At 59.7% G+C, this 14,117-nt stretch overlaps 1 protein-coding gene and 1 long non-coding RNA gene across 5 annotated transcripts in view; one reads left to right on the top strand and one right to left on the bottom strand.

Annotated features, from left to right (window-relative positions):
* TCF7 (transcription factor 7) overlaps nt 1-14,117 on the bottom strand; it is a 68,970-nt gene that overhangs the window by 9,849 nt on the left and 45,004 nt on the right. For 3 of the 4 annotated variants that reach the window (XM_040573998.1, XM_040573995.1, XM_040573997.1), the window contains exons 4-9: nt 11,482-11,614; nt 9,502-9,592; nt 6,493-6,579; nt 4,423-4,533; nt 4,054-4,216; nt 3,439-3,546 (exon numbers count right to left, since the gene is read on the bottom strand). In XM_040573998.1, coding sequence (XP_040429932.1) covers nt 3,439-3,546; nt 4,054-4,216; nt 4,423-4,533; nt 6,493-6,579; nt 9,502-9,592; nt 11,482-11,614 — 693 coding nt within the window. The remainder of the gene's footprint in view (nt 1-3,438; nt 3,547-4,053; nt 4,217-4,422; nt 4,534-6,492; nt 6,580-9,501; nt 9,593-11,481; nt 11,615-14,117) is intronic. The other variant, XM_040573996.1, reaches the window with a different exon arrangement.
* Nucleotides 13,054-13,825, top strand: LOC121078175. Its single transcript, XR_005824479.1, has 2 exons — nt 13,054-13,148; nt 13,306-13,825. It is a non-coding gene; the product is annotated as an uncharacterized LOC121078175 (long non-coding RNA).

The following is a 14,117-nucleotide window of genomic DNA, read 5'->3' as shown; positions in this document are numbered from 1 at the left end:
CGTCGCTGGCAGGTCTTCCTAACGAGGAGCCTCGAACTGTTTGGGCAAGGTCTGATAGCACTACGTGAGCCCACAGCCACGCTGCAAACGCAGCCGAGCCCCTCATTTATGCTGCAGCCCCCGTAACAGGTTGCAAAAGAAAATTTTAGTGCATGCAGTTAGGGAATGGCTCTTCTTTGCAGGACACTGTTGTGAATGATCACCCAGCTCTGCTACTCAATTCAAAGAAGCCCAAGAGTAAATCCCACTGAGGTTTCACCTGCACGGCACGGCACAACTCTGATCTAAATACATTTAGGGAAATGGTGTGGTAGCGGCTTTCACCCAATGCATTTGGTCTGTGTGACACGGTTGGTTACCAGCCATTTTCACCTCTGCACCGACCCGAGCAAATTGCTCCCCGCCTGGCCGTGGGCAGCAGCCTGGCGTGGCCTGGCAGCGTGAACCACGCTGGCACACTGAAAGCTGCCCGCGCTCGGTGCTGTGCGGTGCTGAGCGACTTGGGGCAGTGCCCTGGCGCCCTCCGTGTCCCCGACAGCAGTGCGGGGCGGTCGAAGCGCCTGCCCGAGCGGCAGCGCTGCAGCGTGCGGCGGCGTCAGCTCACAGTTTGTACCGAAATGCTGGGGGGGGGGGGGGGGGGGGAACACCTCTTGGTAGCCCACGCTGATGGGTGAGAAATGGGACTTTTGTTTCAAAACCGCAGCGTGCTTCTGCTGACCCCCTGGACTGCTGCGGAAACCCTCGGGTGCTCTGTCCCCGGCAGCCCAGGAGACTCGGGGGGGCTCGCGGGGACAGGAACAGACAGCTCTGTGCCAAGCTGCTCTGCCGACTCCTGCTGGCACGCCACAGCCACCCTACGTGTGTCACCTGGGAATCCCACCCACCACCGCTTTAATTAATAGATTTAACTAAATTAATAGAATTAATCAAGATTTACCACTTGCGACCGAGGTTGTACGAGCAACAGCTCACTCCCCTGGCATGTTCTAACTCCCCCTCTTTACGTTTCTGTAAATCATTTGGCCTGTTCCAGCACCTTCCCCATTTCCAACACACACTTACTTGCTCCTTACACCTGGACAGAAATTGCTCCGTGACCTGTAACCTGGAGGAGCATCCCTGGTTTCAAATGGGAAAGAAAGTTTGTGCAAATCCCTAGAGACTGTTTGAAAATACTCATCTCTCTACTACTTTTTTTTTTTTTAACTCATCTCCCTGCTTCAGTGCCTTTGCAGCTCTGGACCCGCCCCTCATTCACGTGTTTTCTTCACTCCCTAACAGCAAAACACAACTCTATCCCCAAATTGCCTCCCTGACCCCAAATACGTAATAACTCCCCGCATCTCCTAGTGACCTCCTTAATGAGGGCACAGTGGAGCTGGAGCAAATCTGGCCTGCGTGGGGAGCACAGCTTGCAGGCTGCCTTTGACCTATGACTTTTTATATGACTTCTTGTGGTTTGAGTGAAGGTGGAAAGCTCCGAGCTGCGGTAAGCTTTTTCTTCGGTGTGGGAGCAACTGTATTTCCTGCCTGATATCCGAGTCACGTGCCGCGGAGGTGACCTACATTCCTCCTCCTTGCTCGAGCTCCAGAGAGAAAAGCTTCTCTTGCAGCGACCACGAGACCCGGAGCAGCTGCTCGCCGGTGCTGGGAGGGAGAGCTAACGTGCCCCGAGCTCGTCCGCCGGCCAGCCGGGAAGGGACAACTCTTGTGGAGCAGGGGGCCAGTGCTTTCCGAGAGGAAAGGTGCAGGAGGGATGGGACTTCGCTGGAGGAAGGGCTTGGGCGTGGAGGAAAATGGTACCTGGCTCTTACCATTGCTGCTGCCCTCCACAGATGCTGGCTGAGACCCAGGGATGCCCGCAGAGAAGCATCCTCTGGTGCTGCCCCCGGCTTCTCTACGGGCATCCCTCGGGTCTCAGCTGGCACTGATCCTGCAAAGATGCCGAGCTCCCAGTCTGCGCTTGCAAGGAGGCAGGGATATCTGTGCTGTCGCAGGGGAAACACAACTCGGGGCTTCCCAGAACCTCTCCTCTGCTTTTTCTGCATTTGCACTCCTTTTTCAATTGTTGTTGTTGTTATTTAAGGACATTTTGGTGGAGTTTGGGCTTCCTGAGCGGTGCTGGAAGAAGGGGTAAGGGTGGGCTGCACGGCTCCAAGGCAAAGAAAGTGGCTGAGAGGGAAACGACGGAGCCTTGGATCAACCAAGAGAGCCCCAGAGTGGATGGACAGACATCTGAAGATCTACGTGTGCTTTGCTTCGGGTCCCTAATGAGCCTGCTAGGCAGGGCTCTTTACATGGGAGATCAAACCAGTCGAGAAAGCCACTAGAAAAGGCTGCGTCTCCCGCGTCGGGAGCGCTGCACCACCTATGGAACCTCGCTTACCGCGGGGCCTCTTGCATTATTAATATAGCTAAGAGGAAACGAATTCTTCTAATGCTCACTTTTAAATGCTCCACTGAGTAGCCCGGAGGCTCCCAAACGCCAGCCCTGCTACCTGCAAGCGGGACGCGCCGCGAAGCAGCGGGCAGCACATCTGCTGTGCTGTGCCTCCAGCCGGGCTGGGAGCTGCCACCACGGCCACTGCTCCCCGCAGACCCCTCGCTGCCCCGTTTGGGACCTTTTTCCCCCCTTTTTTTTAATCTGTAAAGATTTTTCTCTTCCCTAATGGCAACCTTGCTCGGGAATCAGCCTCGCCGGAGAGCTGGGTCTCGCTTGCAAGCTCGCAGAGCAAGCAGTGCTGCTGTCTGTGTTTGCTCAGGCTGCATTTGAATACTTTGAACGTGGCGTGCTTGATTTGCTTAGGATCCTCTCATAGGGGTGGCCAGGGTGGGATCAAAGTCCCAGGGGGGCAGGCACTGACTCGGTGACCGTCACCCTGCGAGGGCAGCAGATGAGCCCCCATCGGCTGGGGGCACAGGGGCTGCTGCTTGGGACACGGACCCGCAGGGAGTCCCAGAGCCGGACCGAGCACCCCGTGAGGCTGAGCTCTGCGTGGAACTCATGCAAAGCAGCTTTTCCTTTCCTATTTTGCATTTTTAAAAATTATTTTCCATGATTATTGCGATCCTGTGCGCAGACGCCCTGCACTCGTTTTAAACCTGCAGAGCAGAGGTGCCAGCACGCAATTCAGCAATTCCCCCCCAAAACTGCAGCCTGTGCTTGGGCTCAGCACCCACGGCCGGGGCTGTGGAGCCCGCGGTACCCAGCCCGTTGGTCTAAAAGCAGCTGGGGAGTTCCAACATCCACGCCGTACCTGTGCCGTGCTGAGCAGCCAAGGGGATGTTCCAAGTACTGCTGAATTTCTACACGAACCATACCACCAGAAACACCATTACCAGGGACATTTGGCAGGCACCGATTTTTACCCACCCCGGGTCATTTTGGGGCCATTTTGGGGGCATTTCTGTGGGAACCCGAGGCGCGACACCACTCACGTAGTTGTCCCGTGCGGACCAGCCGGGGTAGAGCTGCATGTGGAGCTGCCGTTCCTTGCGCGCCAGCTCGTAGTACTTGGCCTGCTCCTCCCGGGACAGCGCGTGCCACTGCAAGGACAAGCACGGAGCTGAGCTGGGTCCCCTCGCCCCTGCCCCGCGGCCACCAGCTCGAATTGGGCTCTAGGGGATGAGGGAAGAGCATCCGAGGGCAGGTGCCAAGGAGCAGCTGCAGGGGACAGGGACGCTGCGCTGGTCGCTGGTCTTGCTGGGGACCTTGCCATCTCAGCATTGCTACTGGGGTGCAAGATTTCCCTTTTCTCCCAGTTTTGGGTCTTCCTGCACCCTGCTTCCAGCCTGAGGATGCTCCCAGCGGAGTGAGGGGGCAATGCCTCCACCACCACCAAAACCCCGATCTCCATCAGAGTGACGGGAGAACCTCCTCCGCCCCCCCCCTCCCCTGCCCTTGTTTCTGGGGGTGTCCGCACGCCCCCCACCATGGCACAAGTCCCATCGCTGCCCTGCCGAGCCCCACAGCGCTGCTCTGCTCCCCCGGACCCCCCAGGGGACACCGGCCCTGGCCACGGGTGCGCAGCGCTGGGCCTCGCCCGCCCTTACCCTCCTGCCCAAGATCTGGTTGATAGCTGCGCTCTCCTTCAGGGTGCACTCCGCAATGACTTTTGCCCGCATCTCTTTCATATACAACATGAAAGCGTTCAGGGGCTTCTTGATAGTGGGCTTCTTGGCTTCCTTCTCTCTCTTTGGTTCTGGCTGAGGTTTCCTTGGCAGGGACACAAGAGGCGCAGTCAGTGTCAGAGCCCCCCCAGCAGCGAGCAGCAGGACGCCCGGTGCCAAACCCACCCGGCGGTGGGCTGGGGCTCTGCCCCCGGCACACGCAGCGCTCAGCGCCCAGCCCCATGCCCACATCACAGGGGACAGCCGGGGGGACCCCGCGGTGTTAGGAGCCCAAAGGCACCTCCAACTTACATGTTTCGGTCGTAGTGCTCCATCTCTTGCTTGCCAGAGTGGGGCACGATGGCGGGGTGCGGGATGCCGGTGGTGTGCATGCCGGAGCCCAGCATCAGCGGGTGAGTGAACCTGCAGGGGAGATGGGCGAGCCGTGAACCACCGGGGCGGCCACGAGGGCTGTGTGGGGAGCAGTGGGGCCGCGGTGGGTCAGCCCCAGCAGCCGCAGCGGTGGCTCTCCCTCGGTGGCACGCCGGGGCGGCAGAAGCGGACGGCAAGCGGAGGACATGGAAAGCGAACCCGCGGCGGCGCGGCCTCCTTCGCCTGGGAGGCTGCGAAGTCTGGGGACCGAGCGAACGCAGCGGGGAGCGGGGATTTGGGCATCTCTTCCCTTTTTCCTTGGCTCGGCCCCGGTGCGGCTCCCCGGAGCGCCCCTGCCAGCCGCGCCGAACGCACGCGGGGAGAGGCGGCCGGGTGCCGAGAGGCGGCTGCAGAAAGCAGCCCGCGGCGTGAGCCAGCCTCGCCGAGATCAAGGGCGCTTTTAACAAGCGTTTTCAGACACTCAGATCTCTGTTGTTGCAATATCTTATTAGTGCTGTAGGAAGGAACAACAAACTCAAACCAACGTTTGGATTTGAGAGATTAGGACCACCCCACACCTTTCTTTTAACAGAAAAAGCATAAGTCTGAACATGAACCAAACTGCAACTCTAGGAGGTGCACCTCGCCTAAGCAATGTTATCCACCAACACAGAAATGAGATCATGAGAGGTCTCGCTAGCTTTCAAGCTTCATTACCTCTCTAGAGTTTTAGAGGGTAAAGCCAGAGCAGTCGGCTTTGCCAAGCTTGCCACTTTATGACTGCAGCTTGAGATGGCAGAATTGCCCATGGGAGATGAACTGTTCATTAGATATGCTGGCACAAAAAGAAAAGCTGTTTAATTTAATCCACCAGCACCGTCTGAAGTCTGATCCTTATCTGACCAGGTGTACTTGCTCGTTCGTCTGCAGCAGCGCTGCAAAATCCGCCCCGCTCTCCTCTGCGAGCGGGAACCCCTGTGCCACAGCCGGGGAGCTCCCGGGGCCCCGCAGGGAACCGTTAGCTCGTCCTGCCCCTCGCCTTCGAGGCCACGACAAGCGATGCCTCGGAGAGCGAGGTGGGCTGGCAGCGTGCTCCTGCCCCTGCTGCACGGATGAGGGTTTGCGTGGATAAGGGTTTGCGTGGACAGGGGGTTGCACGGAGAAGGGTTTGCGTGGACAGAGGTCTGTTTGCACGGTTTTCCTGCGGGCAGCCTCCACTAACTGCTCTTCAGGACAACACGAAGCAGAAGCAAAAGCTGGCGCGGGAGCAGCCGGGAGCCAGGGCTGGGCATTGCCCTGCCCACCAGCTCGCCCAGAGGTACGGGGCTCTGCGGTTCCCAGCCGCAGGGGCCGTATCCTGCTCCCTGGGATATTATCAGCGGGGCCTGGGTGTATTTACAATTTGGCCCCGAGCGGCCGTAAAGAGGCCGAGCCCTGCGGAGGGGAGCATCAGCAGTGCGGACGGCGCGGGGCCGTGCTCGCTGCCCGAGGCTGCAGGGGCGCGAAGCAGCGCAGCCCCCGGCCCCTCTGCGGGGTCTGGGCTCTGGCTGCAGGCTGCGAGCAAGCTGCAGGTCCCGGACTGCTGCGGGGGGGAGCCCAGCGAGCAGCCTGCCCGCTGCCCGTCCTGCCCTAAGGCTGAGCCCAAGTAAAACACATCGCTCTCGGCAAAGCAAAACTCAGCCCTGCGCCTGGGATATATTCAACACCATGGTTGGAGACAAGGGGGAAAATCCCGAGCAATGGATTTCACCCCCTTTTCCCAACGCTGAGCCGAAGGCAGGGATTTCTGGCTCTGCTCTGCCTTCTGCTGATGAGAACCCAGTCGCTGGGCATCCTCCCCGGACGCTCGGTGTTCCCGCGGGCGCCTCCTCGGCCGGGCACGGCCTCAAAGCGGCTGCCCCGGGGCTGGTGCGGGGCCGCTGCGGGGCCGCGCTCTGCTGCAAGCTCCTGCTGCACACACTGCAAGCTGCGGGGGCAGCCGAGCTGCTGCCCCGGCTCACACATACTCACCTGGAGAAAGAAGCCCCAGCGGAAAGTGCTGACGAATACGGCTGTCTAAATCCACATGACGGGAGCGGATAGACAGACTGGCTCTGCCTGGGATCGGGAAGAAAGAGTCTATCAAGCATCTCCAGCCACGTGGCGTTTCCTAAAGATACCCTCTGCTAACGGGGCTCGGAGCCGGGGGCAGCGTGGGGTCTGGGCTTTGTTTAGGGGAAGCTGGACCTCCCTGCGGAGCTCGCATCCAAACCTGACCCCCCTCCGCCCCCAGTTTGAGTAGCTCTGCAGCTTTCTTTGAGTTTAGGATCTTGGTAAAGTGAAAATACGGAGCTGTGCTGAAAAATTAGGAGAGATTCCTATTGCACGGATGAAGTGAAAGGGCACAGTCTGACCAGAAAGCTGCAGCCTGGTCAGAGCCTCTCTGTCCGGTGCACACGAGGCTGCGTGGCCGCAGGCGGCACCGGGCGGATGTGGGTGCACGGGAACCTGGGGGTGCCGGGCAGAGAGCACCTCCTCTGCCCCACACGTGCCCCAGAAAGGCTCTGAGTGCCCCTGTGCATCCTCAAAGGGATGCCTCTTGTTTTTAAACAAGCCCAACGCCAGGTCCTACTTTTCTTTTTCAAGTTGTTTCACACTGGGAATCAGGCATGTACCAGACCTGGAGCTGGAAATTATTTTTGAGATAGTAAAATAAATATGAAGGAAGTTCCTGGTTGTTCTCAGCACGGGAAAGCCCCCACGTTTTCATATGGAGATAGCTCAAAAACACCTTGGTTTGTTCTGTACAGCTGCCAAAACATGCTCCCAGCCTGAAACCGCGCGTGGAAACCCAGACGCCTGGGGAAGGCGAGCCAGGATGTTCAAGCCCCAAAACGTGGCTGCATGGATGCTGCTCGTGCAGAGCTGCTGTACGGAGAGCACCGGCTATTTCCAGCACCGATACCCAGCGGCAGCCTGTTACCAATAACCACAGCACCATCCTGCTGCCCCGATGCGCCAGCGGCTTCTCCGCGTAAAGCCGGCTTCTGCCCCGCGGAGGCACGGCTGCAGCAGCGCGGTAGCGAAGCCCTCGAGCCGTGCTCGGGGCAAGGAGGGCTTCTGTTTCTGGCTCTCTGGGAGCGGCCGTGTCTCGGCTTGAAGGAGGTCTGCAGGCTCTGTCTGTAGGACAGGCGGGGAACATGCAGGGCTCGGCCAGGCACAGTGCCCCCTGCACCGCTCAGGTGGCGGCGGCAGTAACTCCCCGACCAGCTGAGCGCTACCGCGTCGGGAACCCGAGGTGGCCTTGGAAGCCCCTGCTGCAGGGCCGGGACAGCATCCAGCTCCATCCAGAAGTGACATTCACTGCTCCAGAGACCAAGGTATTGGGGCACAAAAGGAGCCGTGCGCTCATGGCCTCTACCCAAGTGGTTCTGACACGGCAAGAGATGCGACTGCCAAACCTGCCCCGCATGGCCGGGCACCGCCACCGTGGCCCGGCGGTGCAAGAGGTGCGGGGCCAGCACCACGGGGCGGCAGCGGGGCTGTGGCTGGATTGCCCACGTCCTGCTGGGGTCGCCGCCAGGCTCCCGCCAGCAGCCTCCCTCGTCTGGACTCCGGGAGGCCGTTATCGGGCTCTCACCCAGCTCACTGCAGAGGGCAGTCGGGCAGCGCCTCCTCCCGAGCCTTGTGCCCGGCTCCTGCTGGCCAGCCGGGGGGGAGAAGCCGCCTCCTGCAGCCGGTGGGTGCTCCCCGCCCGTCCCCGTCCTGTCCCTGTCCCCATCCCGTCCCCATCCCCGGTAGCCCCTCGCCTCCTGCGCAGGGTCAGCGCTGCTGCGGCTTCAGGCATGGGGCTGGGCACTTTGGGAGTGGTTTGGGGCTCTTTCTGTGAATTTGAGGCGAGCAAAAATAGGAGAAGGGCCTCTTGCAGACACCGCGCGTGCTCCCCGCTCTGTCAGGCCGGCCTGCCGTCTGCGGCTGTGCCGTATCTGCTCTATTAGTCGCCGACGTGCACGCCTGGCGGGGTTTATCGAGGATGCCAAACCCCGCAGACGCTCGGTGCTGTCAGCAGTGCAGCTTCCTCCGCGAGCAGCCTCCCGACAAAGCCTCGGGGAAAAGCTGGCTTTTCCCCGCCGCGCTCCGGGGCTGCCTTTAGCAGCTTCCCACCCCGCGAGTGGACCTCGCGTTTGGGAGCTCCTGTCTCACCCCCAGCTACTTCTTTCATGTTACAGCACAGTCACTCCAGTACTTGTTTTTCCTGAGGATGAATCACATCATATGAGGAGTTAAATCATCGCCCGAGAGTAGCAGATTTAGCACAGAAAGCAAAATGCCATCTCTTTGAAGCCGAGCTCTGTATCAAAGGCCTCAGCCTCTGTTTCCTGGTGGTTAAATATCTGCAACACGAAATCCATAAACAACAACAGCAAAAAGCTAACTTTTCACTTTGCGTTTTAATGCGTGTGGTGATTTGGCGATACGTCCTCGTACCTGGATGTCTCTGCCGGGCTTTGCCGGGGTTTTATGAGCCAGCAGCAGGAGGGAAGTGCCACCTGCCCCCCGCCACCTGCCCTGCGCCCCGCAGCCCCCTGCCAGCCTCCGCCGCGTCCTCCCATCACCGGCACCGAGGAGGCTGCCGGGCTCAGGTCTCTGCCCGGGGGCACTTTTTGCTGTGTCACCTCCTGAGAGGCACCGCGGACGCAGCATCCCGTGCACCACGCCGGCAGCACGCTCCGGGAAAGCCCTGCTTGTGCTGAAAACCCCAGCGAGGGAAAAAAATCCCCTCCTCCTCCGAAGGAGAGGCTTGGCTGTGATTAGAGGGGGTGGGAAGAAGCCCTCCCTCCTTCCCAATCCAGACATTTTGAATCTGGCAGGTTGTCCCCTGCTCCAAGGATGCCCCGGGCAGGACGAAGCCTTCAGCCCCCCCCCAAGCACCTGCCGCCCCCCCCTGCACCGGGTGCAAGCCCCCTCCCCGGTGCACTGCACGCTGCGGGGGCTGCACGCGGCCGGGGAAGCCGACCCCCGCGTGGATCCCACACTCACCATCCCATCGAGGGCGTGATCTGGCCGACCCCAGCCGGGGGGAGCGGGTAGAAGCCGGGGATGTCTGAGGTCTGGGAAGGCCGGTGCACTCCTGGGAGAAGGGAGAAGGAGGTGAGCTGGAGCCGGCTCTGACACGGACCCCTCCCGGCCCCATCCGCTCCGCCCGTGGGCACTGGTGGACAGCAGGGCATACGGGCGGAATTGCTGTCTGCAGGAGGCAGGGCACTGAAGTCACTGTTTTCTGTGCTGTGGGACCCTCTGCAGCACCTGGGAGCCCGGAGAGCCTGTGCACAACCCGGGGGCAGCGCTGCTCCTCCAGCCCTCGCCCCATCGCTCACCCCCGGGACCCCAGCAGCGACCAGCGGGGATGCTCCAGCGGGTGTCACTGCTAGCTTGACTTTAAATAATTTGGGTTTAAAAGCCATCGTTTCACGGGCTCTGTGGGTGCCCAGGCGTTTGTACGGAGGGGATGGCGCCAGGTGGGAAGTCTCCCTCCGTACGGGGAATCCCTGCACGGTCTCCAGAAACACGGGCACGGGAGGCAGCCCAGCATCTCCCGCTCCTGTCGGCTCTGCCGGGGTTGGGAGCAGCCCGGGAGAAGCTGGAGAAGAACGGGCAGGGAGGGCTTCCTCTTTTCATTTCCTGCAGTTCCCCCGGCTGCTCTCTGTCCTGCCTCTGGGGCCAGCCCAGTGCCTCGTCCCTTCAGCCAGCTCAGGAGCAGGAGGGATTCAGCGGGAGGCTCACTGGCAGTGAATTTGGGTTCTGGGCATGCGCTGCTCGTGCCGGGGACTGGCCCGAGACACTCAAATCCCCCGGGGAGGAAACAGACACAGCCGCGTGAGCTCCGTGCCCTGCTAAGCAGCAGGGCTTTCCAGGGTAAAACTCCAGCTCGCCGCTGTCTGCAGAGGAGCCTCAGGCTACAGAAAGTGTGCAGGGGTTGTCCAGCAGCTGCCCCGGGCCATAAATGCGTTTACGGAATTGGTGATGAGCTGCGAGCAGCCTGCAAGCTCAAGATCTGGATTACTCTCCCAGACGGATTCCTGATAAGTTTGTAATTAGGACTGACACCGATGGATTCCAAACATCTCATTAGGAGTTCACTAACCTGATATATAACGGAACCGAGAGGAAGCCGTAACTCAGTACGAGAATTCACCTACAGCTATGTTGTATCGGGACACAGCACCCCGCCACGGCCAGAGCAGCAGGTATTGCCATTTCAGGGGTGAGAAGGGTGACATCCACACCGCAGGGGGAAGGAGCCCTTGCCCCAGCAGCGTGGGGATGGGGGGTGCGCAGCTGGGGGTGCTGGGCTGGACCTCTCCATAACAGGACCTGTGGGATCTCTGCAGCCCACAGGGAACGCTGGTCTGGGGTGAATCCTTGCCCGTGTCGCTATATTTACAGCTCAGGGTTTAACCCCTACCCGCCGTACGTTGCCCCGCAGCCCCGGTTAGTTGGCGTGTGCTGGGCTCACGCAGAAACCCCGGGAGCCCAACGTGTGACGAGCTCACACGTGTGGCTACGGGGACACACATACAAATGTCCATTTAGGTATCAGACGCTGATCCTATTTAGTCAAAATATTTCCTGTTTCAAGCATTTATTTTCTCAAAATGACAACCTGACAACAGTTTGGGTATGAGTCAAAGGAAAGAATACTTTCCATTTTCTGGTTGACTCGTGCACATCGTGCAGGCTCTGCTCTGGGCTAAGCTCCACGGCAGCCTGCACGGCGAATTAAGGCCGTTTCCCCAGCGGGGCTGCCACTTCTCACGCCAAACTCCTACTGACCAAGATTACGAAGCATGGCCAAGAAGCTAAACAACCTCCTACCACTCAGCAGCACCCCAGCATTTCATTTTCCCATTGATTTGGGACCGGTGGGGTGTTCCCAAAGGTGCTGGCTGTGACTCCTGCAGTGTCCAGCGCCGTCCCCCCCCCGCCTCCGCCCGTGCTCGGTCCCAGCGGTGCCCTCACCTTGCTTCTGGTTGATGTCGGCGGGCAAGTGGGGCGAGTGGGAGCCGTGGCTGAAGTGGTCGTTGCTGTAAGGGATGAGCGGGGTGAGCGGGTGGACTCCGTGGGACGGCTGCACGACGGGAACTTTGTTGGACTGCAAGAGAGAAGGAGGAGAGGGCTCAGCGGCAGGCAGGGGCCGGGCTGCGAGGAACCATCGAGCTCCGCGAGCAGCGAGGGCCTTTGGGGTGCTGCTGCTGCAAGGGGGCTGGGAATTACAACAGTCTCCCCAGGGCAAGGCAGAAAACACCCTTTCATGCTTAAATAAACACATCCTGCAAGAGAAATCCAACATCAAGCAGTGATAACAGCTGCTGCTGATTGCATGGTAGGTGCAAATCAGCCCGAATCAACGTGAAGCTGTCAAAATCCAGACTTTAAAAAAATTCGCTTCAGGCATCTTTTATTCCAGGATAAATGCTAAAAGCGTGTAACCAAAGGCATCGCTCTTGTTTTCTGCTCCCCCAGCTTGCGGGCACACACACACACACACACACGCAGTCCCGTGTGTTGCCCTGGTCTGCAGCCGGACTCCCACATCCTGCACATTCACCCTGAAAACCGCGCTCGGGCTTCTGCAGCTGCTCCCGGCTACGCGGGACGGGGCCTGGGGGGGCCCAGCAGCAAATCTGACACACCCCAGGGTACCTCCGGGTGTTGGGGCAGGGAGAGCAGAGCCTGTTCGAAAGGCCCGAGCAGCTGTGAGGGAAACACACCCGTGCACACTCACACACACCCGCGCACACCTGCGCACAGCCGTGCCCGCGTGCGCACGCCGCTGTCTGCTGCGAGCCTCCTCGCCTCGAGCGTCCCAAGCCGCTCCCTACATGCCCGGTTTCGCCCGTGGTTGCCTTTAAACCCAAACCGACTTCGCCTCGGCGGTGGAGTGGCAGGATTTGTCCCGGATAAATCCCGAAGGAGAAACAGGACCGACGGCACCGCAGCAGCGGGAGGGAAGAGCGGAGCACGTGAGAGAGCTGCCGCGGGTGCTGCTCGCCAAAGCTCTCGTGTCCTATCGGGGCATCTCCAGATGCCTTCTGACAAGTCATTTAAGATCTCTGGACTTGATTCACTGCTGCCTTTCACTTTGGTAATGATTTTGCTCAGGCAGAGCAAGCATGAAACACCATCTGGCTCCAAGGAGGAACCCCTGAAACGGCGAGGAAAACAGCCCCGGTGGATGGGGACGCTGCTTCCCATCCGCCTTGCCCGCAGAGTTTGCTTATGCAAATAAAATTAAAGAGGGATGCTGGCTTGCATTTAAGAGTGAGTGAAAACCCTAGCTCCTGATGCTTACCAGGTGTGGATTTCCTGCGCACAGCGGGGCGCAGGGGGACGTGCACCTCCCAGCACAAGCTGGAGCAGTTCAGGAGCTCCTGTCCTGCAGCAGGGCCGGGGGCTCCGTGGTTCTCCCACTGAGATCGGCGCTGGGCTGGCTCCTGCTTTGCTAAACGCGTTTGGAGCTCCGAGCCTGAACTTTCCTTGCCCACGAAAAAGAGATGAGGGGTAGCTTTTCAGCGATGTTTCTAAAACTTGCCATGGTTTAGCAGATTTGAATGGCAGGCAGCCTGAATGAGGACTGTGCCGTTCTGCGGGGACATTTTGCATCTCACCGGACCAGGACCAGCTCGGTGCTGAACAGTTTTGAAAATCTCATCCCCGGCGCTTCAGCTGCTCCAGGCGGGGCTGAGTTCTCCTTCCATACAAGTCTGCACCCAAAGCACGGCCCACCCGCCAGCCTTGCCCACCGACGGCTGCAAACAGCCTGCGGCCCGTGGGGAGACGCAGGCTGCACCGTCCTGACGCCGATCCGCAACAGGCCAGAGCCCAGGGCACGGCAACGGGGCTGCACAGCGGGCTGCAGCGCGGTTACTCAGACTTTCCACCAGTTCAGATGGGAAACGAGACGTGGCAGCAGCAAGAAGAGTTGGCCTTCCCCGCATCCCTTCTGCATTTGCACTTGCCTCGCTCAAAAACGCTTTTCTGTTCCTCTCTGAAGTCACAGAACCGCTGGCAGGGAAAGATGCTCGGGACAGAAACGAGACCAAAACTTGGGTAAGAGACTGCTCGCCCACTGCCGCCTCCTCAGCTAGGGAGCTCGCTACAGGGACCTGCCTCCCAGACTGAACCAACCCGGGGAAGGAGGAAATAGGGCTGCAAGATCTGGAGAAGCAGAGAACATTCCAGTGTCGCTCCCCAGTTTTAAACACTGCAGCTGCTGCTGGCCACCAGTGGCCACGTTCCTAGCTCCTGGCCTTCACCGGATGAGTCTCATTTATAAAATCTCATTTATAAAACCTATATGCCAGAGAAATGGTATCATTTCCTCTTTTTAATGCGGTCTAGGTTTACTTTCTGCAGATCGGCTGCAGCACGTGGCCCTTGGCGAGGCTTTTCGAAGCCAGGAGTTAGCTGGTGGCGATGTTTTACTCTACAAATTCCACCTGATCGCAAAGGTTTTCTGCCGGGTGAGCGATGCGACGTGAGGGCACCGGGTCCTGTGTCCTCCCAGCAGGTCCCTGGGCCGTGGGGACGCCAGGGCCAGGCTGCAGCACCGCGGCTCGCCCCGGCTGTGGTTTGCTGAAGCATCTTGCTGTGTC

Source organism: Cygnus olor, chromosome 14 (assembly GCF_009769625.2).
Source record: "Cygnus olor isolate bCygOlo1 chromosome 14, bCygOlo1.pri.v2, whole genome shotgun sequence".
In the NCBI taxonomy this organism is placed as follows: Eukaryota; Metazoa; Chordata; class Aves; order Anseriformes; family Anatidae; genus Cygnus; species Cygnus olor.
This window is presented reverse-complemented; position numbering and strand designations above follow the sequence as displayed.